Source organism: Herpailurus yagouaroundi, unplaced genomic scaffold, assembly GCF_014898765.1.
Source record: "Herpailurus yagouaroundi ecotype Mexico unplaced genomic scaffold, PumYag 28, whole genome shotgun sequence".
Classification (NCBI taxonomy): Eukaryota; Metazoa; Chordata; class Mammalia; order Carnivora; family Felidae; genus Herpailurus; species Herpailurus yagouaroundi.
The window spans coordinates 35,953,846-35,977,381 of NW_024412376.1; the positions used below are offsets into that span (position 1 = coordinate 35,953,846).

Below are 23,536 nucleotides of genomic sequence, written 5' to 3' on the forward strand. Positions count from 1 at the left end.
TGTCATATTTCCCAGTTATCAATTTTTTCACTAAGCCCAACTTATAGCATATCAATCTATAAACCTTACCAGTATTTCCCATTACTTGACAGTTATTGATGAGCAATAGCTTAAGCACTATACAAAGCATGAAATTAGACATGGCACATGTATATATGTGTGGTAGGCATTACTACTATTCCCTAATATCTAATTCTTCTTTTCCAGCCACAGGGCACAACTGTACATTCTACCCCTCTGAAGTTAGGGGTGGCCTTCTTAGTGTTGTTGGCCAATAGAACGTGAGTGAAAGTGACATATATCACTTCCCAATGGAAGTACTTAACTTCTGGTAATGGATTCACCAGCCCGCTCTCCGTCTGTTAAGTGATTATGGGAGCATATCTTGATATGAAAGTGCCATAAAATAAAGCAGCTGGGAATGCTAAGCTGGGAAAACGGCTGCCCTGGAAGGCCCCCCAACCCACAGCAAATTTTGCATTAATATGAGATAAACTTCTGTCGTTTGGTGATGACTGTTACAGCAATATAACCTAGCCCATCCTGACTGAACAGTATTATATGCTATCCGTGATTTGCATCATATTGAAGCCCAGGGCCATATGTGTAATTCTGAGTTAAACTAGTCAACTTGCTCTGTCAATGGCCAAATATCATTTTAACTTCACCATCTTAAAAATGATTATTAACGTGTGGTTACAAGGAGAACTGGGAAAAATAATTTGCAAAAACCAGTGTACATCCTCTCTACTTCTATAAAAGCAAGGGATGGCATACATCTTAATGATCAATAATCAGAACATCCTTGACACACACACAAAAAAGCCCATTATATCTTGTAAATCAAAAACCTATTTTAGCTATGTTAATCATGGAAGTAGAATATAGATAGATACAATATACAAAAGAGTTTCCAGCTATTTCATGCCAGTATGAGATCTGGTGGGCATATAGTATGTGAACAAAAGGACTGATATTATGTGAGTGTATCAGGTCTATTTTGACACTCCCCCTCCCCAAACTACACACATCTGAGAGTGAATATATTCTTCCCCCTGACAACATAAAATCATGGAGCCATAACCCTCAACTATGACTCAACCTTTCCCCACCTTCCCTGTCAATCACCCTCACTATAGGCAGAAATTAGCCTTCCAAGTATGTTCTCCAAGAACCAGAAAATTCTGCTTCCCAAAGTACATTCTTCTCTGCACAAGGGGATACTTGAAATACATGAATGGGAAAAAATGGCTCAGAAAAATAAGAGCTAACCCGTCTCAAATTCTAACCACGCCATTTTTGAGGTTAAGAGGAAAGGAGAAAAGCTCAATTGAATTTTTTTTCACTGCAAATCTAAAATTCCTCTTTTCAACCAAGTTGATATGGGAAATATCACATTGAGAAATACAAGAAATAGTCTCTGAGTTGTAGCCAACCCTTCCAAATGCCCGAAGATATTATCAAACGTCTATGTTGGGAGAAATCTGGACAATGAGGTGCTTACCCAAACCCATCTTAATCATGATATGTATAATTCACCACTACGAAAGCAGTGTCACTTATGAGCTGGTAAGAAACTGGAGAGGAAACAGCAGTACAAGGGAATCCACTCAAAAAATTAAATATGGTTCAAATACTATATGCAAAGGTAATTTTTAAGACATAGATCTTCATTTCTTGACATATGGAAATTTGTTACAAATAGTATGTGTCATTTGATTGCATTTTTATAAAGCTTTGTATATTCATTTTCTCTTAAGTTAAAAGAATATAACTATTTTCCACTTTTTTCTGTAGATACAGGCAGTGAATTTTTTTTGAATTTTTTTTAACGTTTATTTATTTTTGAGACAGAGAGAGACAGAGCTTGAACAGGGGAGGGTCAGAGAGAGAGGGACACACAGAATCTGAAACAGGCTCCGGGCTCTGAGCCTTCAGCACAGAGCCTGATGGGGGGCTCGAACTCACAAACTATGAGATCATGACCTGAGCCAAAGTCAGACACTTAACCGACTGAGCCACCCAGGCGCCCCGATACAGGCAGTGAAATTAAAGAGATTTCCACTTTCCCCCTTATAATTTTGTGTTGCCTGAGCATTTTACATGTATCACTTTTATAAACAAGAAAGAAACATTTGGGGGAGGAAATCAATTCATGAGTGAAAAATGAATGTTTCACTTTAACTTGATCTAATTTTCAATCCATTCCCTTCAGTCTCCTATTCAGTTGTCTGTTGTTGATTTGTAAAATCCAACTCTGGAAAATAACATCATTAATCTGGTTGTTAATGAGAATTTCCCATGTATCTATCTATTACAGTTTAGGACTTTTAAAGACATTGAATATTGTTCTCTGAAAGTAAATTTATAAACTAGACAGAATTTAATCCCTTTGTTAGTTTAAGCTGGTCTTATATGAGGCAAGGGACTGATCTCTCAAGATTTTTATAGAAGGATTTTTTGATTGCTTTCTAATAAGGCTTAGTTAGGACTACAAAAGACTATATTCTATCACAATTCAAAAAGCAACTAAGTTTCTCAGACATGACCTGCAAATGCCTAGGCCTTGTTATTCCTTTTCCCAGTAACACATATTTTGCTCTATGAGAATCTTTGTTTCTTCATAGCCCTTTATCCTAATGTAGGGAAAAGTCTTTACCCACAGAAATATGTGCCATCATCATCTTTAAGCTAAATGCAGAGAAGTGGAAATCTTATTTCTATCTACAAATACTAAACCATAAACCCCTTACATCCAAGGACTCTTTGATAACCCCGCAGTGTATGGTAGAGACCCAATAATCTTTTGATTGAGTGGATGGAATTAAACCCCAAAGAACTTGAGAAATTCCTTCCTTAAGGCATTAGGCTGCTAATTATATCATCTATGGGGAAGAGAAGAGCAGGGCAGAATAATTGTCCTTCCTGTGGTGACATGGTAACATTCCACAGAAATCATTCCAGTGACTACCTGTCCAAGTCTTTCAGATAGCATGAGAATATCCTAGGGAATAATATGCCTTTTCAGGGGAAAAAAATTGATTTCCAAATGAAAGAAATCTCATTTTGGGGCTGGGCACAAGCAACATTGACTTCCCCTCTCCCTAATCCTCCCCTCCACCCACACTACACACAGCTCCTCTGAATGGAACCATAACTAGCATAACAAGTCAAAGTTTCCAACTTAATAATACCAAACAAGAGGGAGTTAAAGACATGCTTTCAGTATTTATTCCAGGGAAGAACTGATCACAGAAAACCTTAGAAATCTTGTTCGTTTTGAAGCTCTAATCCAGACAAACTTGGACATGGAAAAAGGTTTCTGAACTAGTACAAATAATAAGTTAAATGTACTCATAAAAGCACTCTTTTCTTCCTTGTTTCCTTCCAGGGCAGAACTTGTTGTGAATTTCTTTAATTAATTAAGATTTCAAGGAAACTAAGGGAAGACAGCAAAGCTCTGGACAGCATGGCCAAGATGGTCACTAGACACTTTGCAGACTGGCCATCTACCAGAAACCCAATTTAACATTTGGAAGTATTTCTCTAGAATATTTCACTCCCCATTGTACCAATGGAGATTTACAAACTATTAAGAAATGTTAGGCTTACTAATGAAACTTTGTTAACATTTAGTGCCAATGAACTCAGAGGACAGAGTCTGTGTATGTGGGATACTATAGTTTGAAATTACAGGTTATACCAAATCAACCAAAAATCTAAGTTACAGATTTCTTTGTTGGTGCGAACGCCTGTGGTTTACTCAAAACTGGGCATGTCAAAAAACAAGGATGAATCATTTTCATAAATCTGACAAATTTCTTAGTTTGGGCAGCATAAAAATCTACCATTAGGAAGACCCAAACAAATACAGAGTATGGAAAGGTGTCCCTAAAGTCAGTTCAGTAAGAATGACAAAAGGCTTTTTATTCTGGGATTTGTCTCTGGAAAGATCGTACATGTGTGCAGGAACTCAGATTCCATCTGCTGCTTTAGAGCCAACAGGCTTTATTGTATTGACTCTGTGCTCTTATCTGATGGCAATAAATTCCCACCAGAGTGAAACACCAGCTTAGCCAGTGACCCCTGCTGTTCAAATCAGACAATGGAGCAGGTCTTTTCTTCCCAGAGAAACACTGTGGCTTCTGGACCGCCCTCTATGAATGGCCTTGGGATTTTGCTGTTTCCATTCAGGATTTCCTAACGTGAGCAATTAGGAGATGCTTCATTTCAAGAGTCTCATCAGCAGTTGCAACACATCAGTGAGCAATAAACTGCTGGGACCCCAGAAAGAGACAGGAAAATTGGAAAGTAAGGGACAGGGAAGAAGAAAGGCAAAGTATCCAACAGAGCTCTTTACATATACGGGGTGCTCCATAAATATGTAAGAGTGCCAAAGGAACTAAGCGTACACAGTTGACACGAATGTTAAAGTTTTGAACCCCAAGACCAAGGAATTACTATTGGTCCAGCAAATTTGAGACCTTATGCTGTAAACGAAAGGCGGCTGGGGAGGACGTGTACGCTAAACAAATGGAATTTCCTTCCCAGAGATCTGTGTCATTGAACAGCAACAGGTGTCTTCTTTGGTCGGGTTTTGTGTTTTTGTTTTGTTTTTGAAGCAGAAGCAGTCCAGGGATGCAAGCAGGACAAGCCACGCCCTAGCCCCATCCTTTCTCCCCAAGTATCTACAGCCATTTTCTCATCGAGGTTAACAATAAAAGAAACAGAACTTGGTCTTTCCCAAGGCACCAACCACCGGCAGCCTCTATGATGTGCCTGAGAAAAATATACTGTATCTTTCTCAGTCCGTCCCAAACCAGTGTATGACCAAAAAACACTCATGTGGCTGGAGAAGAACAAGAAAACGACCTGTTGCAGTAGATTATCGTTGGAAGTGAAATCGGTTTTTGGTTAGTTGGTTGGGTTTGGTTTTGTTTTTATCATTATGGAGCAACTGTTTTTAATCATTCTATCGAACTCCACAAGTATCCCACCGCACTGGCTTTACAAAGGCCTTTCTCAAAGAGCAAGTCTGCGGCACTCGTTTCAAAGAGGCCCCTGGATCTTGGGGAGGGGGGGGGGGTTCACGCTGGCTTTGCACCAACCAACCAGAGAGCTGACAGTGACACGCGCGATTATAGCTCGCTCTCTCTCCGCCAGGTGGCCCGCCGAGAGGGACCAGGGACCAGGGACCAGGGACCAGGGCCCGCCCCAGCCTCACCCCCCGGGGAACCTTCGCTCTGAGCCTTCCTCCCGGGCTTCGGCACAGCGCCCACCTAAGCCGCGGTCCCCGCCGCCCCTCCTGCGCCCTCCCTCGGCCAGTTTGCCCCTCCTGGCGAAAAGGGGGCTCCGAGTCAGAACCTCCCTAGACCCTTCGTTTGTTTTTTCAGCTCCAATCTGGGACCCGCCGGCCCCTTGAAACCTGAAAGGAGAGAGGCGCAAGAATTTGGGTTAGCAGGCGGGAAACTATTGGTCTTCCGACTGGACTCTTGTTTTCTTCAAATGAGACGTAGGGGCCCTCCCGTCGCAGGCCTGGACCTCGGTATCGGAAATCCGCGTCTGAACCCTTGGGGTGCGCGACGGGAAGGCGGTTGGCACCTGCCCCGCCTGCGCGTGCGGCGACAGTCTTCCCGTCCGGCCTCAGGCGGCGCCCTCACTGCCGAGCGTGAGCCGCGGGAAGGCCAAAAGCGAAAAGAAAACTAACTTCTCCCCTGACACCCCCCCCCACAAAAAAAAAAAAAAAAAAAAAAAGCCAGCCTCAGGGCCAACTTTTAAAAACGCAAAAGACCTCAGAGCCTCAACAGCGTGCAGAAACCGAAAGGCAACCCTTGAGGGACCCTCCGTTTTGGGAAATGGCGCCCCCAGATGGCTGCCGCGAATCCCACGGAAAGAAGCCCAGGCTAGCGCGCTTTTGGGTCTCGCTAGGAGCCAGGAAGGCCTGGGTCCCTAGCCCCGGGACGAGCGGTGACGTCACCCCCCACCCCTCCCGGCAGGCCTGCGCGCGATGACAGCCAAGAGACGACGCTGTTGGAAACACCCAACTGGTCTGGACGCGTCCCCAAAGGCCGCCGAGGCCGGAACTGCACCCAGCTACGGCACGCGTAACACCAGCAGCTGTACTTCACTGTGTGACCCGGTTCCAGTGGCTTAACCCCTCCGTGCCTCAGTGTCCTCGTGACTGCTCACTTGCAGAGTGATAACACCCACACCCACCTGCCGGGTGGCAGTGAGGATTTCAGGAGACGGAAGGAGGGTGGGGGCCTCGGTGCGTTAGTGCAGCCTCCCAGCGTGCCGCAGGTCATCCTTCCCGGCGCTTCCCGAACCCGTTCCCGGCCTGCCCCTCGCAGCTGCGTCATCCCGGCTCAGGCGTTGCCCTCGAGGCTTAAAGCCTCCCCGGAGGCCGAGCGTTTTAGTAAGGGGCGTCGAAATGCAGGCTTCCAATCGAAACGAAGGCCGGTCAGTGGCACCGTCATCTCGCGGCTCAGAAGCTTGTTGCCAATTCAAGACTGCCCTTCTGTAGCCCGTTTTGAGAATTAAGAAACCGGCATATTGCACACGTGCTTCTTCCCGCTCTCGCTCACCCTCTCACTCAGTCTGAGTCCGTGCTCGCGAGTGGGGGTGGGAGGCGCCGTTTCCCCGGCTCTCCACCGATACCCCGCCGATGCAGGGGCCACCGGCCCCAGACTTGGAGACCCCAGCCACAGGACAGAACCTCTGGGCACGACTGTGAGGGGCCTGCCTGCCCAGAAACTTGTAGCTAGCACAGCCCAGTTGTTCGGGCAAGACCGGCAGGAAGGTTGTGCCTGGAGATCCTTGAGTGCCTTGGACGACGGGCAACACTCAGGCAGGGAAGCAGGGCCAACTCCAGAAAACGGATGGTCTTCTCCAGGCCTGCAGCGTTTAGATGGGATGTCGTTCATTGTGGGGGCAGGCGCGGGGTAGGGGGAAGATGGCCAACCCCATCACCAGAGACCCATGGGCATCCCCCTTTCAGAGGAGGGAGCGCCCACCACCGCTTACCCTGGGTTTGGGTGACTACAGTTTCCGTTCCTAAAAGGGGCTACTACTAAATGGACGGGGCAGAGGGTCGGCGGTGGGGGTGGGGGTGGGGGCTTCCGGGGGATGGGCGGTAAGTGCTGGCTCTCGGTTTGTAAAAGCAAAAGCCTTTGTTGGCTTTTGATAGACGGCAAGGCTCTGAGGAGGCCCGAGCGCAGAAGAGTCCAGGGAGCGAAGGCGACGCCGCGCGGCAGCACCACGTGCGCGCATCTCTCCGCGGTGACACAGCGACCCCGGCTGGGGAGGCTCGCCGGGACTGTCACCAGGCATCGGCGTCCGTGCGGTTTTCACACAGACAGAGGGCCTTGCTCGCGTCCTGACCTCTGTGGGAGGTTATTTTCCTTTTCCTCCTCAATCCTCTGGTCTCGTGGGTGCGCCTGTCACGCGGGCACGCGCTTGACCAGGCGCGAAAAAAGTTGAAGGGAGAGGGAGTGGGGCGCGACGTGAGGTGGGGAAGAAAGACGCAGCCTGAGCTGGATGAGATCGAAGCAGGGTGGCGCGGGTGCGATAGGGGATCCGCGGGCCTCCGAACCTGAAAGGCCAAAGCTTGGCGCCGCGCGCGGCGGCCTTGGAGACTCCAGTGCGGCTCCCGGCGCCCCCTGGCGGCGAGCGGGGCCGCGCGGGCTCCGGAAACAATGCGTCAGGCCGCGCGGGTCGGCGGGGCTCCTCCGCCCCCGGCCGCTCCCGAGTGTGCGGCCGTGTCCCGTTTTACACGAGCCAGACCGGCCTGGGGCTCCTTTGTCCCGCGCTAGGGGTCTGAGTGGCCGAGACGACTCCAGGGGAGGGCTTTGGGGCTGGGGGGCGGTGGAGGCGGGAGAGCCCCTTCCCGCCCCCGGACCGAAGTCCTAGCATCTCTCAAGTGCTCAGGCTCTGCTTAATTGCTCTATTGGAGGTGTGTGCATTTAATGTGGGGTTTATTTTCAAAATTGTTTGTGTTGGGGAATGCGAGTTTTAGGCTTCTTGGTGCTTTAGTTAGAAACGAAAAAGGCCCAGGGCTGGTTACGCTGAAGAGCGGCCTTCTGCTGCTGCCCCCCCACACCCACTCCCCCACCCCCGGCCCTTGCCCAACTGAGCACCCGGATCAAAGATGGAAGCTGGACTTTGGGGGACATAGATTCTTGGAGTCCAGATAATGCTGTCCGTCCAGGCGGAGATTTTCCTGGTGTGTTTACGGCCAGGAAGGGATAGACGATGACGCTGAGTGGGCTTTCGCCACCCCTCCCCTAAGCACTGGGACCCCAAAGCAGGCCAGACGACTTGGACCTGGAAGGCTGCCGGATCTATTGCATCTTTCCGGAAGGAGGGAAATAGGAAAGCTTCGGACGGAGCCTGTGGATAGCTCCTAGAGGCCGGGAAGTAATAACAATGAGCTACCTTACATATGAAAGAACCTTGGCGGGGTCGCTCTCAGCGGATTATCTATTTGGATCAGCACCTCCAACCAGCTAAGGAGGCTGAGGGGGCGGAGACGACCTACCCCTAGGGGAGACTTGGGTGATTCCGGGAAAGGAGCCCCCCCCCCCCCCACACACACTCACTTTCCCCCTCCTGGCACCCAAGTTCCGGTTTCCAGCTGTAAACTTACTGTTTGCAGTCCTCAAGGGTAGTAGAGCCCTAGCTCCACGAGAGCAAAGGCCAACCTGTTTCACCTCTGCGCACTCAGTGCCCGCTGGCGTGTGCAGGATGCATGAACCAACGCTGCCAAGGCCACGACTAGCGCTCGTGGATCTCCAGGCAGGGCTCCTTCCTCTGTTCCCTAGTCCTTCCCAGACTGTCCACCTGACGCATTCTCTGCCAGTCCTATGGGCCTGGCACTAGCCTTTAGGAACGGGGCCTATACTCCGTTCCGCGCTCCTGAGCGCCGCGCCGCGAGAACCCGTGTGTGTTAGGACCCGCGCTACCTTCGAGCGTTGAGTCATCCCTTTCATTTAAGGAGCGGGGGGGAGGGCAGGTCTTTTATCCAAAACCGGGAAATGGTGGGCAGTCTTGTGTGGGCCTGACGAGATTCTGCAAAGGCATTTCCCCAACGGCAAAATCTAGACGTATTCCAACAACACAACCACCCCAACGTTTTAGTCCCTTTTCCATGTAAAAGTTTTGCTCACTCGACTTTATTCGTAATTCTGATTTTTAAAAGGGCAGGGGGCAGCACACGGTAGTTATGGGCCACGCTGCGAACTGTGGCTGCAGACTGGAGAGGAAACCAAGCTCGCCTAGGCGGCCTGGGGCCGACAGGTCCCGGGCGCGAGCCGAAGAAAGCACAAAGAGCCTGAGCTCTCGGCTCAGAGGGATGCAGTTCTGCCGCACAGCTCCGGGGTCCCAGCAGAAACTTCAGGCTGGGGTCAAACAACCCCCGACCAGGGCCTCGCAGGGGGCGGAGCGCGTTTCCCCCGGGACCCGGTGGCGAGGCCGCCCATCGCGTCCCCAGCGTTTCCCCATCTCTCGCAAACCGTGCTCCGCACTCTCGGGGCGGGGGGAGGGGGGGGCGCAGCTGCCAGGCTTGTCTATTTGTTTGTTGTTTAAAGCAACCCTTGAGCACGCGATCAGCAGCATCTAAAGTGGGCGGGGAGCCGGGGAGGGGGGCAGAATTTCCTTCCAGGGAGCGCGTGAGGGGCATTCTCAACGGAAAACAAGACCTAGAGAGTAGTGACCAACCCTCCTCGGATTACTCTGCACTGGCTCCTCCCTTTCTTCCCCCCCCTCCCCACCTCCAGATTTGCATAAAAAAGGCCAAGAAAACTCTGGCTGGGCCCCAGCAGTGGCTCACTCTGCTCCCCCGGGTCGGAGCCCCCCGGAGCTGAGCTCGGGCTTGCAGCGCGAAGCCGAGTGGAGAGCTTCTCGCCCGCACAGTCCTCGCGGCGCCCGGCGTCTCGGCCGCCCGCTTTCCAGGCCCCCCGAACCGCCCAGAGCAGAGCGAGCGAGCCGGGACGAACTCCGCCCCGGCTGCCTCCCGCTTCCCCGGCTCCGCTCTCCGCCCCCCGGGGGTCGCGCGCCCACGATGCCGCAGGGCCCTGGCTCGCTGCTGCTGCTCGTCCTCGCCTCGCACTGCTGCTTGGGCTCCGCGCGCGGGCTCTTCTTCGGCCAGCCCGACTTCTCCTACAAGCGCAGCAACTGCAAGCCCATCCCGGCCAACCTGCAGCTGTGCCACGGCATAGAGTACCAGAACATGCGGCTGCCCAACCTGCTGGGCCACGAGACCATGAAGGAGGTGCTGGAGCAGGCGGGCGCCTGGATCCCGCTGGTCATGAAGCAGTGCCACCCAGACACCAAGAAGTTCCTGTGCTCGCTCTTCGCCCCGGTCTGCCTCGATGACCTGGACGAAACCATCCAACCGTGCCACTCTCTCTGCGTGCAGGTGAAGGACCGCTGCGCTCCAGTCATGTCCGCCTTCGGCTTCCCCTGGCCAGACATGCTCGAGTGCGACCGTTTCCCCCAGGACAACGACCTCTGCATCCCCCTCGCGAGCAGCGACCACCTCCTGCCGGCCACCGAGGAAGGTAAGCCTTTCCCCCATATTCCCCGCTTCTTGCCCCCACCCAGCTCCACTAAGGCTTTCCGTGGGGATCTCGAGGCCCACAACCCACATCCCGATGTGTCCCTGCGAGGGGTACCAGTCCCAGGTGAGGCAAACGTTCTTCTTGCTGTAGTTTGTCCTCGTGACAAATTTCAGACACCACACACACACACACCCAAGTCTCTCATTCCCTTCTGAGTTACACCAGTTGCTCTTAGAGACAGTTTAAAAAAAAAAAAAAGCAAAAGAAAAGAAAGAAAGAAAAAAGAAAAAGCGAAGGACTGAAAGGCATTTTTCCCCCTTAGAGATGCACAGTTAATTTTAAAGGAGGTCGCACTTTTGAGATCATTAGAAGTGGTGCTGTGCTGAGGAGTTAGTAGTGAGCACCCTGGCCAGAGGCTCCTTGCTCAGCCTCCTTGCAACACGTTCTCACCACCCGGCAGGATTCTAGGCAGGGAAACATTCTCGTGCAGGCACGATAGCCAAAACGCATAGTCATTTAAAGTATTTTTTGTTCTCTGTCGACTTAGGTTTTGGAAATAAAAGCCGGACTGGCTCGCGGAGCATGTTGAAATTGAGCGCTGGTTGTACTTACTGCTCAGTGATCTAAGGAAGAGGGCATAAAGGGCATCTCCAGGCATTTTTCTGTCGCTAATCATCTTATATCTTAGGAGTGGTTTTAATTAACTGGAGAAAATCATGCAAAAGAGAGTTTCCCAGGTTTCTAGAAAACAGAGGGGGAAGTTCCTGTTGCAAAAACCATCAAAGCAATGAAAACCTCATGGGTTCTTGATACTCTTCCTGAGAGAAAAACATACACAATGTGTCTGAGCTGATTCAGGTCCCCTGGGGATGGAAAGGGAGCTCCTTCATCCCTTGCAGGGCTCTAGCAGTCTCTCCTTTTCAATCTCTAATTGTTTTCCTATAGCCCTCACTGGTTAAAGAAAATGCACAGTTGTTCAGCAATCTTTTCTGGCAGGCACCTCCAGTTTGCAATCATCTTATTGGTTAGATTTCTAATTTATTGCAAATGTTTGGCATATTTCAAACATTTGTCCAGCATATACCACAGACCAACCAATACAGGTTAGTAACATTTTATATACATTCCTAGAGCTCCTAATTGGAAATGTTTCATTTTGTTTGAGTGAGGGGAATTAAGGACAGTTTTATGTGTGTGACTTTTGTTTTTACTTCTTTCCACCACCAGCACCAACATTATAAAGTACATTTCTCCAAATCGCCTTTTCCTCCTTCAAAATAAGTTTATGGTCTTCAAAACATGCTCTGAAATTTTTCTAATTTGATACATATCTCTGATATCTTGAGTCACATAAAGTTTTTTTCTGTGAAAATTCAATTTCATATGAATGAAAATCAAACTTCTCCTAAATTTTGAACACAGCACTAGCACAAATGCAAGAAAGGGAACAGTATGTTTTCTCCCCCACCCCCCACCCCCACCCCCACCCCCACAAGCAGGCTCTTTTACAAGAGCCTTTAGCAGGCTCTCTGATCATTGTGCTAGTGCATACTCCTACATTTGGTCAGACCCCCAGAGACAGTTAGCTTCAGTTATGATTCACTTCAGGAAAAGCTTTAGGTTTTTTGCTTGGTTGGTTGTGTTTTGGTTTGGGGTTTTTAAGGGGGTGGGGGGTTGTTTGTTTCTGACAGTTTGAAATGGAGAAAGAGGGGCAAGAAGAACCCGCACAGGAAGGAAGATAACCATGAAATAAAAGCAGCTTAATTCAACCACAGACTTGACAAAAAGCACAAGGGTGATACAGAAGCGGTTAGAGCAGGCTATTGTAATTACCAAGGCGTGTTTCAAGGTGGGAAGAACCGGTATGTAACCCCTGCAACACTAGCCACCTCTCCCTGTCCAGACAAGTATCCTGTCCAGAAAGTATCCTGAAGTGGCCTTCCTGAGACGCAACTCTGCTGAAGAGCCCAGCAGAGGCTGAGCCACACTGGTGTCCTCTAGCCGAAAAAGACAATCTTCTGGCTATGTTTTGTGGTAACCAATTTTCCAGAACCCCTCCAGGTTTCTTCTGGTGCTTTGTCCTCAGAGAAGCTTTGGGAACAACTTTGAATTTCAGAGACAGAATCTGTCTCAGGAGTGAGGAGGAAGAGCTAAAAAGCCAAAACCCATCCCAGTTAACTGTCCACTGTGCCCACAACACCCTTTTTGCAGGGAGGGGGGGTTGACCTGTCATTTCTCAAACACAACTATACGCATTCTTGTTTTGCCCATGAGAAAGCAGGAGTCACAGAAGACTTTCCTGGGAATGAGTGATCCTTTTTCAAAGAGGCAGAAGCTGGGGTCTTACAGAACAATTGCTACTCTGGCCTGGATAAGCCCCTTTGAGTTGTTTACAAACGCCACCTGCTGTTCCCTTTTAAGCAAACTTACTAACTTTTCACATTTCTAGCTCCAAAGGTATGTGAAGCCTGCAAAAATAAAAATGAGGATGACAACGACATAATGGAAACTCTTTGTAAAAATGATTTTGGTAAGTAATATACCAACAACAAAGATTTCACATACAAAAGCTTTATTTGCCAGTACAGCTTACAGGTACAAATCATTAAGATGTTATTGGATAAGACTTGGGTAAAATACTATCATAGCTGATCTTTCCCAAAGTCATCTAACTTGCTCTATCCCGGTTTTCTCCCTATGTAACTATCTTGCCTGAGTTGTATCTTTTTAGGTGAGACTCATTGTTCTGTCTCAGTCAAATAGTGAGAATTATTCAAATTAGGACTTTTGAATGGCACATTTTTCATTTCACTTTGGCTTTTTCTTGCCAATAAGCATGATCTTGGGCCATGTTCTTTCACTCACTCGATATGTGTGCCAGGAATTAAAGCATGTAAATATTAGCCCCAGCAAAAACAGACTGAAGGCATTTAGCTAAAAATAAAAGTTTGTTCCAGCATCCAATAGAAATATTTTTACCTTATTCATAGCCCATAATGCTTTGCTCCTCTGCATTCCATCACTAGTGACTATGTCCAAGGTATAGGCTAATAATTTGGGGGGAGGAGTTCCTTAAATTTAAAAAGAAAAAATAAAGATTAGGAATTTACTTTGGCAAAATATATGAAAGGCGCCATGATGACATAGTGCTTGGAGATAATAATACGTGTGATATGTTACCCAGATTCACAGAGGGTGGGTCACCACCCTTAGGAGAGTATTATACGAGAAAAGAGGGATGAACACTGTCCACACACAGCTTCATCACCACCTATCCACTGTCCTCAGGGCTCTGAGGTAAGGGCCAAGCCCAGCTAGACCCAGAAATCAGTGCTAACTTTGGAGTCAGAAGTGGCCATGAACGTCACCCAGACATTCCCTGGGACATTCGTGTTTTCATCCCATTCCAAGAGGAGACACCTTTTGATGTGTTCGAGAGGCTGGTATCCCTGAAAAGTATTTGTTCAGGCGGAAGGCCGAACTCACTGGCGAGCAGATATGATCCCTGCTCTATCAAACAGTAATGGATTCTAACTGATCTGTATTAACATTTGTGTATACTCAACAAAGTCCTTGAAACTGAGAGAAATGACTTCACCACCCACTTTTGGGAGCTACCTTCCCACTCTCTCCTTACAACTTGCCATCGCAGCAATCTCAGACCGTCCAGGTCCCTGAAACTCTGGAGACAGTCCAGTCCCTGTTCCTTACCATTCCAGTCTCTTCCAGAAGTGTCCTGGGTTTAACCTTAGCTGATCCCAGATCAGCCACAGCTTTAGGAAAAACTTCACACTGCCAAGGAAGAAAAAAAGAAAGGAGGCGACCCTGAGTCCCAACCAGTCTGTCCCCTCAGCAAGAACCACAAAAGCGATGATAGGGTTTCGTATGTCTATATTTAAATATATACAACTCTAAGTAGTAGAGGGCAGGCAGGCGTGCGGGTAGCAGCGGTCTCAGATCTCTAGAGCCTTACCAAACACATTTCTGAGCTTCTATGATAAAAAGATTTGATTAAAGGCAAAAAAGAAACATAATTTTAACAAAATTTACATTAAAATGTTTATAAAATGTCATTTTCTTCTGGCAACTTATGTCCTTTGCATTAGATTTAATACAGATCTCTCTCCTGACTTTCCATGAAAAAGCTAGTTATGTCACAGGGCTCTAAAATGATTGAAATGTAGGCATGTGCACATACACACTACACACATATTAATGCTTGCTTTATGGCTTCCCTCACAGAAGACCCCCTTCCTAAGGATGCTGTATCAAGACCTAGCCCCTCCCCCAGAAAAAGTGTGTGTGAGAGTGTGTGTGGGCGGGGGGAGGGGAAGGTATGACTTAGTTTTCTCTCTCCTTAGAGGAGAAAACCTTTCAAAACAACATGGATATCCCTGCATGTAAGGTATCACACACACATATTACCTCACAGCTTTGTTTTCTATTTTCCCACATTAATTTTGTCTCTAAAGAGATAATGAACCGTGAATTATAGGAAGTGTTATAAGCAGTATTCCATATTGCCTCTGTACTTTGGAAAGTGATGGAAGGGTAGAAGGAACAGGGTAGAAATCTGATTTATTTAACTTAAATCATCCACAAAAGCATCACACTCTTTCCCCACTGCACTCCTGAAGTACAGGGAAAATACAGAATGCCTCCTAGCCCAGAACTGCCTGCCCATGCATACAACCTATTGTTGGATCAGACAGTATCATTACCTCTGCCTCCTACCACTTCCTGCATCCCCATTCGCATCTTCCAGGGCAGAAAAAGTTATTTTGGGGCTTTGATTCCCTATATTTGGTCCCAGCTGAAAATTCAGGGAGGAAATGCCTGGTCCCATGGTAAGCTTCTGCGAAGTTGATTATTTTATAGCTAGAAAAAGATGAGTAATAAATCTTCCTCCTGGTTAAAAGTAATGGTTTTCTGATATTTAGAGATCAAGAATGTTTAATTTGACCAGGTGTTCTATCACACATGCTCTATCTGTGCTGTAGACAAACTTCCAGGCAACATGTAACCACTTCTCCCACCATACATCTTTCCCCCCCCCAACCCCTTATGCAGAGGCCACAGGAACGTGTGATCTTTTCATGTGACTTGTTCCATGACGTAAGTCTTATAAACCCTGAGAACTCAGTACTATGGTTCAGATGTACATCAGACAAAATAATGATTAGCCAAATCACAGCATCTTTGATTTATCTGGTTAAGTTTCAGTCATTTCCTGGTGGGCTGGAAAAGCCATGGTTACTCAAATTCCCTTTCTGAAACAGAGAGAGGGAGGGAGAGAGAGATCCCCAAAGTAGTTATAGACACACACACACACACACACACACACACACACACACTTCTTCCTCTGTTACTAATAATATACTGAACTCCATCAAAATCAGGAAGTGTCACTGGCACATCATCTATATGGAACACTTAATCAGTGTCATTAACAGTCTTAGGACACATTACAGTTGGGGATGTTAATGCTGTAACCTGGACCAGAAATTTGATGCTGCCTTAAGAAATCACAGTGGTATTAAAGAAGGGGGTTTGGGGACCATGGTTCCGAGAACTAGACTCAGCCAGGACACAACTTAAGTGGGTGACCTTGTGTAAATCACTGACTTCTCTGGATTTCAGGTTGTGTATCAATAAGAGATTTTAACTGGGTGATCCTTTCCAACCTTAAAATTTTACCCTTTCCCTGCCTTCCTGGAGTCTTGAAATTTAATTCCAGCATGTATGTTTGTAGGGTTTTCTTTCCCAAACCAGATTGTTCATGACTGTAAAACGTGTCTTTTATAGTAAACCATTTACTTTTGGTCTTAGCATTCTAGTGAGTCCACATATCCACTTTGGAAACGGTACATATATGATCTGCAAATGCCTTGGCCTTGGACAAGCAAAAGATAGCAGATGAGAGTGAGATCTTCAGAAAAGCACTTTTACAGCTAAACATGTTGTGGTCTTAGAGTCTTGGATATTTTTTCTCTTAGTTGCTTTACCAAATCAAATGCAGCTGTAAGATCAATTCTCCTTCCCTGTAGTCTGTTCTTTAGAAAACAATGATTGTGTGATATAATTTCCTTACAGGTTTGTCCAAAAACCTCTCCAACGTAATAAATTGAGTTTAAAGTTTATGGCCACAGAAGGATCACGTTTCACCTAAGAGTCAGGCATTTCTTTTCATGCTGAAGTTTCCAATAGGGGAAGTCATTTGTTGAGGAAAGCACGAACCACATGCAACCTACATACAAACACAAGAACACAAGGGTGAGGAAGAGAAGTTAATTAATTGAGTCCCGCTAAGAGAATTTTGAAAGGATGGCTGATTTGAAATAGAGTGCCTGGCAAACCCTTTGAGGCTTTAGAAATGAAGCCACCTGCTGCCCCCAGCTCCCAACCCCCCACACCTCAGCCCCTGACAGTCTCATTAGTTGCAGGAAGCTCTTCTTCCCTCCCCCAGGCCAAGTCAACAAATATGCAGTGGAACGGGGTGAGGAAAGCCCCCACTCTATACTTTATTCCCTTATTACAACCAGTGTGATTCTGTCTCCTCCCGTCTTCGTAGCACTGAAAATAAAAGTGAAGGAGATAACCTACATCAACAGAGATACCAAAATCATCCTGGAGACCAAGAGCAAGACCATTTACAAGCTGAATGGTGTGTCTGAAAGGGACCTGAAGAAGTCGGTGCTGTGGCTCAAAGACAGCTTGCAGTGCACCTGCGAGGAGATGAATGACATCAACGCGCCCTATCTGGTCATGGGACAGAAGCTGGGCGGGGAGCTGGTGATCACCTCAGTGAAGCGGTGGCAGAAGGGGCAGAGAGAGTTCAAGCGCATCTCCCGCAGCATCCGCAAGCTGCAGTGCTAGTTTGCCCCCAGGCCAGCTCCAGGGCTAGGCTGACCATCTCCGCTCTGGGTCCTCAGCTCTCATTCCCCAAGCACAGGCTCTTGCAGCTCCAGCCCCCCGCCTGGAGCGGCTTCCCTCGCCTTTTGCACGTTTGCACCCCCCAGCATCTCCTGAGTTATAAGGCCTTAGGAGGCCTCGGGAAGGGGTAGCTGTTTTCACATAAAGGAAAACCCCACCCAGATCATGTAGAAATGTTTAAACTAATAAAATCATGAATATTTTTATGAAGTTTTTAAATAGCTCGCTTTAGTGTTGAATAGCTACAACCGTGACTTGGGTCTGATATTTTTGTTTTTCTGTTTGGTTTGGGTCAGCCGTTTTTCACTTTCTGCTAAGGTTGCCATAACGTGCAAATAGCTTCATTTTTCAATGTGGCCCAAACAGTTGTGGGTCACAAACCTCGTTGAGATAAAGCTGGCTGTTATCTCAACATGTCTCGGCTCCAGCCTGAGACTCAGAGCCTAAGTCTTAAAATTCACTTGTCATTTCACACCCTCATTGGGAACTTACAGCAGTAGCATGTTATTACATTTCCAGGTAGAGTACTTCCATTTATAAAGAGCACATTAACCATCACAGCACGAGTTCTTCAAATAAAGGGCAAACAGACAGATTTCATAACTGACCTGAGTACTTTAAGCTTTGTTTAAAACATTTTTTACTTAATTTTGCAAATTCAACCATTGTAGCTTACCTGTAATATACATAGTAGTTGACCTTAAAAAGTTGTAAAAATATTGCTTTAACCAACACTGTAAATATTTCAGATAAACATTATATTCTTGTATATAAACGTTACATCCTGTTTTACCTACTGCTTGTCTTCTGTCTTTTCTTCTTAATGGAAGGAAATGGGAAAGGTGACGTACAGAGTGGTCACTTCCCCTCTCCTGAGGCCCAGCCCTCCCACAGTTTAAAATGTCTTCTCAGGTGACTCAGGAAAGTGTCTCTCCCCTACACCACCTGGCTGCTGCCTTGTGCCCCACATCTCACACAGATTTTTACCACTGCAGGCCCAGTGGGGAGGCAGAGATTTGAAGGCTTTACAAAGGACTTTCCTCTTTTTGTCCCTTCTCAGCAGTTCAGCTGTAGCTATACGGTAATCCTACTTTAAAACTAAGGTTCATGAGCTTGAAGTTGTGCTTTCCCTTTCCCGAGATTTTCATAATGAAAATAACCATTGCGGGATGCCTGGGTGGCTCAGTCTGTTGAGCATCCCACTTCAGCTCAGGTCATGACCTCACAGTTCACAAGTTCGAGCCCCACGTCGGGCTCTGTGCCGACAGCTCAGAGCCTGAAGCCTGCTTCAGATTCTGTGTCTCCCTCTCTCTCTGCTCCTCCCCTGCTGGGTCTCCCTCCTTTCTCTCTCTCTCTCTCTCTCTCTCTCTCTCTCTCTCTCTCTCTCCCCCCCCTTTCGTTCTCTTTCTCAAGAAATAAACATTAAAAAAAAGAAAAACATTTCAAAAAATGTTAGCTTCTTCTCCACTTAAACTTTAACCCTTTAGATAAAGAGCCATGATTTGAGGAATATCCATTGAAAGGCAGGGGCTAGTGAGAGGACAGATAGACATCCATCCACAAAATGTCCATGCAAATGCTTATTTTATTTGGAAACCTCCACAGAAATTCTATTAAATGAAGACACTATGGCTCAGAGGAGTTAGATGGCACAGTTCATAAGAGACAGAGCTGGGGCTGAAACTCAGGGCCTTCGGATGACAAATTCTGTCTACTCCAGCTAGGACTGAAATATAGAAACACGGTGGCACTCATCTATTTAGCAAATAATTATTGGGAATCTGCCACGTGACTTGCCCTATTCTAAGTGCTGGGGTACATGCATTAATCTTGGTTCTTACGGAGCTTGTATAAGGGACGGAAACAAAATAAATAACCACAGTTATGATTATATATTTATAATTCACCAGTTATATGCAGTATAATTACAGTTAATATGTGAGAGTAACAGAGTGTCCCCGTCAAATTTGAATTTTTTACCGGTATTCATGTGAAGCCTTCACTGATAACATTTTACTGATTTACTTTAAAAGTGTCCTGAACATACATCCATGACCTCTCTACAGTACTTAAAGCTCTTTTGGCACCAAAAGTCAATACAGCCCACTACCTCGGCTACAGGATTCCTACAATCCTTTCCATTTCCTCCAAGTTGCCACGTGACTGCTTCTCATCTGATTCCACAAACTCGAGATACAACCCTCTCTTCCTACAAGGCACCTCTGGACTGGACCTGAAGGGAGATGCTCACGGATCAAGGCTAACACTCATTTTAAGCATTTGGAACAGAAGACTATGGACCCTGTAAAAAGCAAAAAAAGAGAAAGAGAAGATAAAAGACAAAAGAATGGAAACAGTAAACCAAGGAATTAGGGATTAGAAGGGGGAAATATGTCCAATGCATCAAAAACTAATGGAAAGAAATAATTTGGAAAAAACTGATCTACCTGAATGCTCCCTCTCCAGTTAAGTCAAAAGCCTCTTCCTATATAACAGGAATCAAAAGCCTCAGCTCTGAAGAGCAAGTGAATGCCAGACATGGCTTCTTTCAGTCATATTTTGAGGCATCAGCAGCCTAGGCATCACTCCAATGTCTGCATTCTGCCATACGTGCCTCTCTATGGACTTTCCAACGCCTGTTCCCATCTTCCATGAAGCTATGAGCCAATGAGACATGCTTAGGCAGAGCACATAGGTTTTGGTTTGATTTTTCATTTTGTTTTGCATGATGGTTCAAATATATATGAAATACATGTTTATTATTATTATTCTTGAAATAATCATGATTGTATTCTTAATTTTCCAACTATTAGATTTCTTTCGTTGGCATATGAAAACATGAATGTCCATCCACTATTGGAAAAAGCAAGTAATCAGAAGACACTGAATTTCTGTGTTTCCTAAGATGATCTATGATCTATCAGTAAACTGCTAAAATGTCACAAGTAGGAGATCAGCTGAAACAAAAAGTTAAAAAATGGGAAAACTATGTATCTACTATGCATGCAATTCCTCTTCCCTTTTCTAAATAACTTGAGAAATGAGTTGAGCAAATCTATAAAAGTATTTTGAGGAGCATTTCCTAAGTGCATGAAGGACAAAGTTTCTATCCACATGCACAAATTGATGTACTGAAATTCATAGGGTTAGAAAGAATCCATGCTATCTAAGAGCACCCTCCATTCTTCATTGCAAATTCTGTCATCAAATGATAATTTGACTGGATTTTTTACCTTCCAACTCTTATTTACCATCAGGTTTTCAATGTTCTTGATGAGGGAAGAGGGTCACCTTGAAAACCAAATCCAGGCATATGTGTCCCTCATGCAGTTACTACAACTGGATTATGATTGTGATTTTTGCCCATGAAACACAGTGCATAACAACAAACTAATTCATTAACTCATCAAAGATTCACTGAACACGAACTGTCACCATTAATTTATTCATTCAGCAATATAGTGAATGCTTTCCTGCATCCAGGCACTGTTCCATGTGGTGAATACAGTGATTCAGCCCTCCTTCAGCTTATATTTTGAATTAGGAATTGGATTAGGCACCAGAGATAGAGATGGGTCCTACCCAAAGGGAGCTAACAATCCAATAAGGGGAAGAAGCATGTAAACAAATAACTCCAATACTCTGTGTTAAGAGGGAGATGTGTACATGCCAAGGGATGGCACAGAGGACAGAGTGGTTAACTCAGGTACAAAACAGAATGTTTGGTTCAGGTTGAGCTTAGGATCAGGGTAAAGATGCTTTCAAGGAAAGAACTTTCAGTGAGTTGCACCAGAATATCTTCTATTAGGAGAGAGCCTTAAAATTCAGTATTTATAATCAGTTTTACACACTGGCCAATCAACTACACTATTGTGCAATTATCATGCTGAAGGTACTGTTCTCGACACTACCAGTAACCTAGCATAAGGTCCATTGCTTTTATAATCCATAAAATTCCAAAATTCTCAAATTACAAAACAATGGATCAACATTTAGCCCAGAAACGAATAGCAATTCAACATAATAAAAATTTTTTGAAGCAGTCCATGATTGTCCAGAATGTGAGGCAGATAGGTGAATGCTACAAAAAAAATTTCAATTACTAAACGTAGCAGCCCATACACACAGTGCTAGAAGAACAAATCAAAGAACTTAAATGCCACAAGATGTCCCAGTACAGAGTAATAACAATCATTTATTTAACAATCCAGGCATTCTGCTATGCTATGAAATGAGCAAAGTACTAGAACTTAATAACTTGGTCCCCAGTAGAAGTACACCTAAAAACCTATTCATTCACTCCTGCCTGCATGTGCTCTCATGTGCACCTACACACAAATGTAGCTCTGTCAGAAAATCTTCTAAAACTGTATAATTTAATGGATATCAAAACAAACCACTTGGCCAACTAGAAACTACAGTACAAGTGGAAAACACCTTGGGGTAGCTTTTGAAATTCAGAGAGACCTAGGCAATATAATTATTTTCTGCAAACCTGAGACCATTCAACTCTAAAATAATAAAGAACAACTACTCTATAAACTATACCTAAGCTCAATACATTTTCATCTGTCCATCCTCAGTTTTGAGGTATAATTCTCAGACCTTGTTTCTGTATAAGGACATATCCACAGCAGGAAGGAGCACCAGTCTGCAGCCAGTCCTAGTCCTAACCCCTACATGCCCCTCTGTTCCACCAGCTCACCATGCTTTTCAGGTTCTTGGGCACAATGGGTTGTTCTAGTTGGTATGGGTGGTCAGAGCCTGAGTGGTAGCAGCTCAGGCAGATGGGAGGAAGAAATGAAGCCATAAATACGATCAGCCCCTCCTTTCTTCCAAAGAGATTTTTCCACCTCCAAAGAAAGACTCAAACCCTCTCCTCCCTAGGCTTCTCCAACAACACCAAGCTTCGAGTCTGCAGCAACCCTAGAGCGGAGAATTCATTCAATTATTCAACAATCTCACACTGAGCAACCTACTCTGTGCCAGGTGCTCTCTTAGGTGCTGAGGTTCCAATGATGACCAACACACAATGGGCACTCTGAAGAAGCTCACAGTCTAATGTGACACATACATGTGACAGACAATACTGAGACCCAAATTTCTCCAGACCTTCCTGGACACAGTCTTTCTGAGTCCCATTTGTTCTTCAGGGCACAAATAAGTTCACATTAAAATAATAGTAAAATCAAGGGGTGCCTGGGTGGCTCAGTCAGTTAAGCTATCTGACTCTTGATTTCGACTCAGGTCATGACCTCACAGTTTGTGGGTTTGAGCCCTTGTTGGGCTCCACACTGGCAGTGCAAGAGTCTGCTTGGCATACTCTCTCTCTCCCTCTCTCTCTGCCCCTCCCCTGCTTGTGTTCTCTGTCTCTCTCAAGATAAATAAACTTTAAAAAACAATAATAGTAAAATAAAAATGTCCAAACCTAGAAACTTTCACTGGAGAATTCTACCAAACATTTAAAGACGAATTGACACAGGTTTTATACAACTTTTTCCAGAAAGTAGAAGAGGGGATGTGTCCCAATTCATTTTACGAAGCTAGTATTGCCTTGCGCCAAAACTAGACAAAAAACAGCAGGAAAAAAGAAAACTAGAGACCAATATTTCTCATGAACTTAGATAAAAAATTTCTCAACAAAATATTAGCAAATCAAATCCAACAATGTATTCAAAGAATGATACACTACAACCATGTTAGATTTCCTCAAGGTATACAAGGTTGGAAAGATACATGATGTTCCCACATTGGAAAACTCAATATCGTAAAGATGTCAAATCTCCTCAAATTGATCTATAGGTTTAATGTAATTCTTATTTCAAAATCTCAGCAAGCTTCTTTGTAAACACTGACAGCATTATTCTAAAATTTATATTGAATGGTAAAGGCTCTAGAACAGCCAGAAAAATTTTGAACAAGACTTAAGTAGGACAAATCATTCTTCCCAATGTTAAGGCTTACTGTTATAGCTACACTAATCAAGACTGTGTGGTCCTGGTGGAGAAACAGACATATGATCAATGAAACAGAATAAAGAACCCAGA

General features: G+C 45.7%; 1 protein-coding gene and 1 long non-coding RNA gene across 3 annotated transcripts in view; one reads left to right on the plus strand and one right to left on the minus strand.

The window, feature by feature from the left end:
* Positions 1 to 8,823, minus strand: part of LOC121028342 (uncharacterized) — a 401,683-nt gene extending 392,860 nt beyond the window's left edge. Inside the window, exon 1 of one of the 2 annotated variants that reach the window (XR_005789189.1) lies at positions 8,645 to 8,823. This is a non-coding gene — a long non-coding RNA (uncharacterized LOC121028342). Of the gene's footprint in view, positions 1 to 6,216; positions 6,318 to 8,644 lie in introns of those variants that run through there. The other variant, XR_005789190.1, reaches the window with a different exon arrangement.
* Positions 8,824 to 9,795: 972 nt separating this feature from the next.
* SFRP2 (secreted frizzled related protein 2) lies at positions 9,796 to 18,286 on the plus strand. Its single transcript, XM_040471987.1, has 3 exons — positions 9,796 to 10,556; positions 13,006 to 13,086; positions 17,128 to 18,286. Exons 1-3 carry the CDS (start codon positions 10,058 to 10,060, stop codon positions 17,430 to 17,432), a joined length of 885 nt encoding a protein of 294 aa, XP_040327921.1. The 5' UTR covers positions 9,796 to 10,057; the 3' UTR covers positions 17,433 to 18,286.
* The last annotated feature ends 5,250 nt before the right edge of the window (positions 18,287 to 23,536 follow it).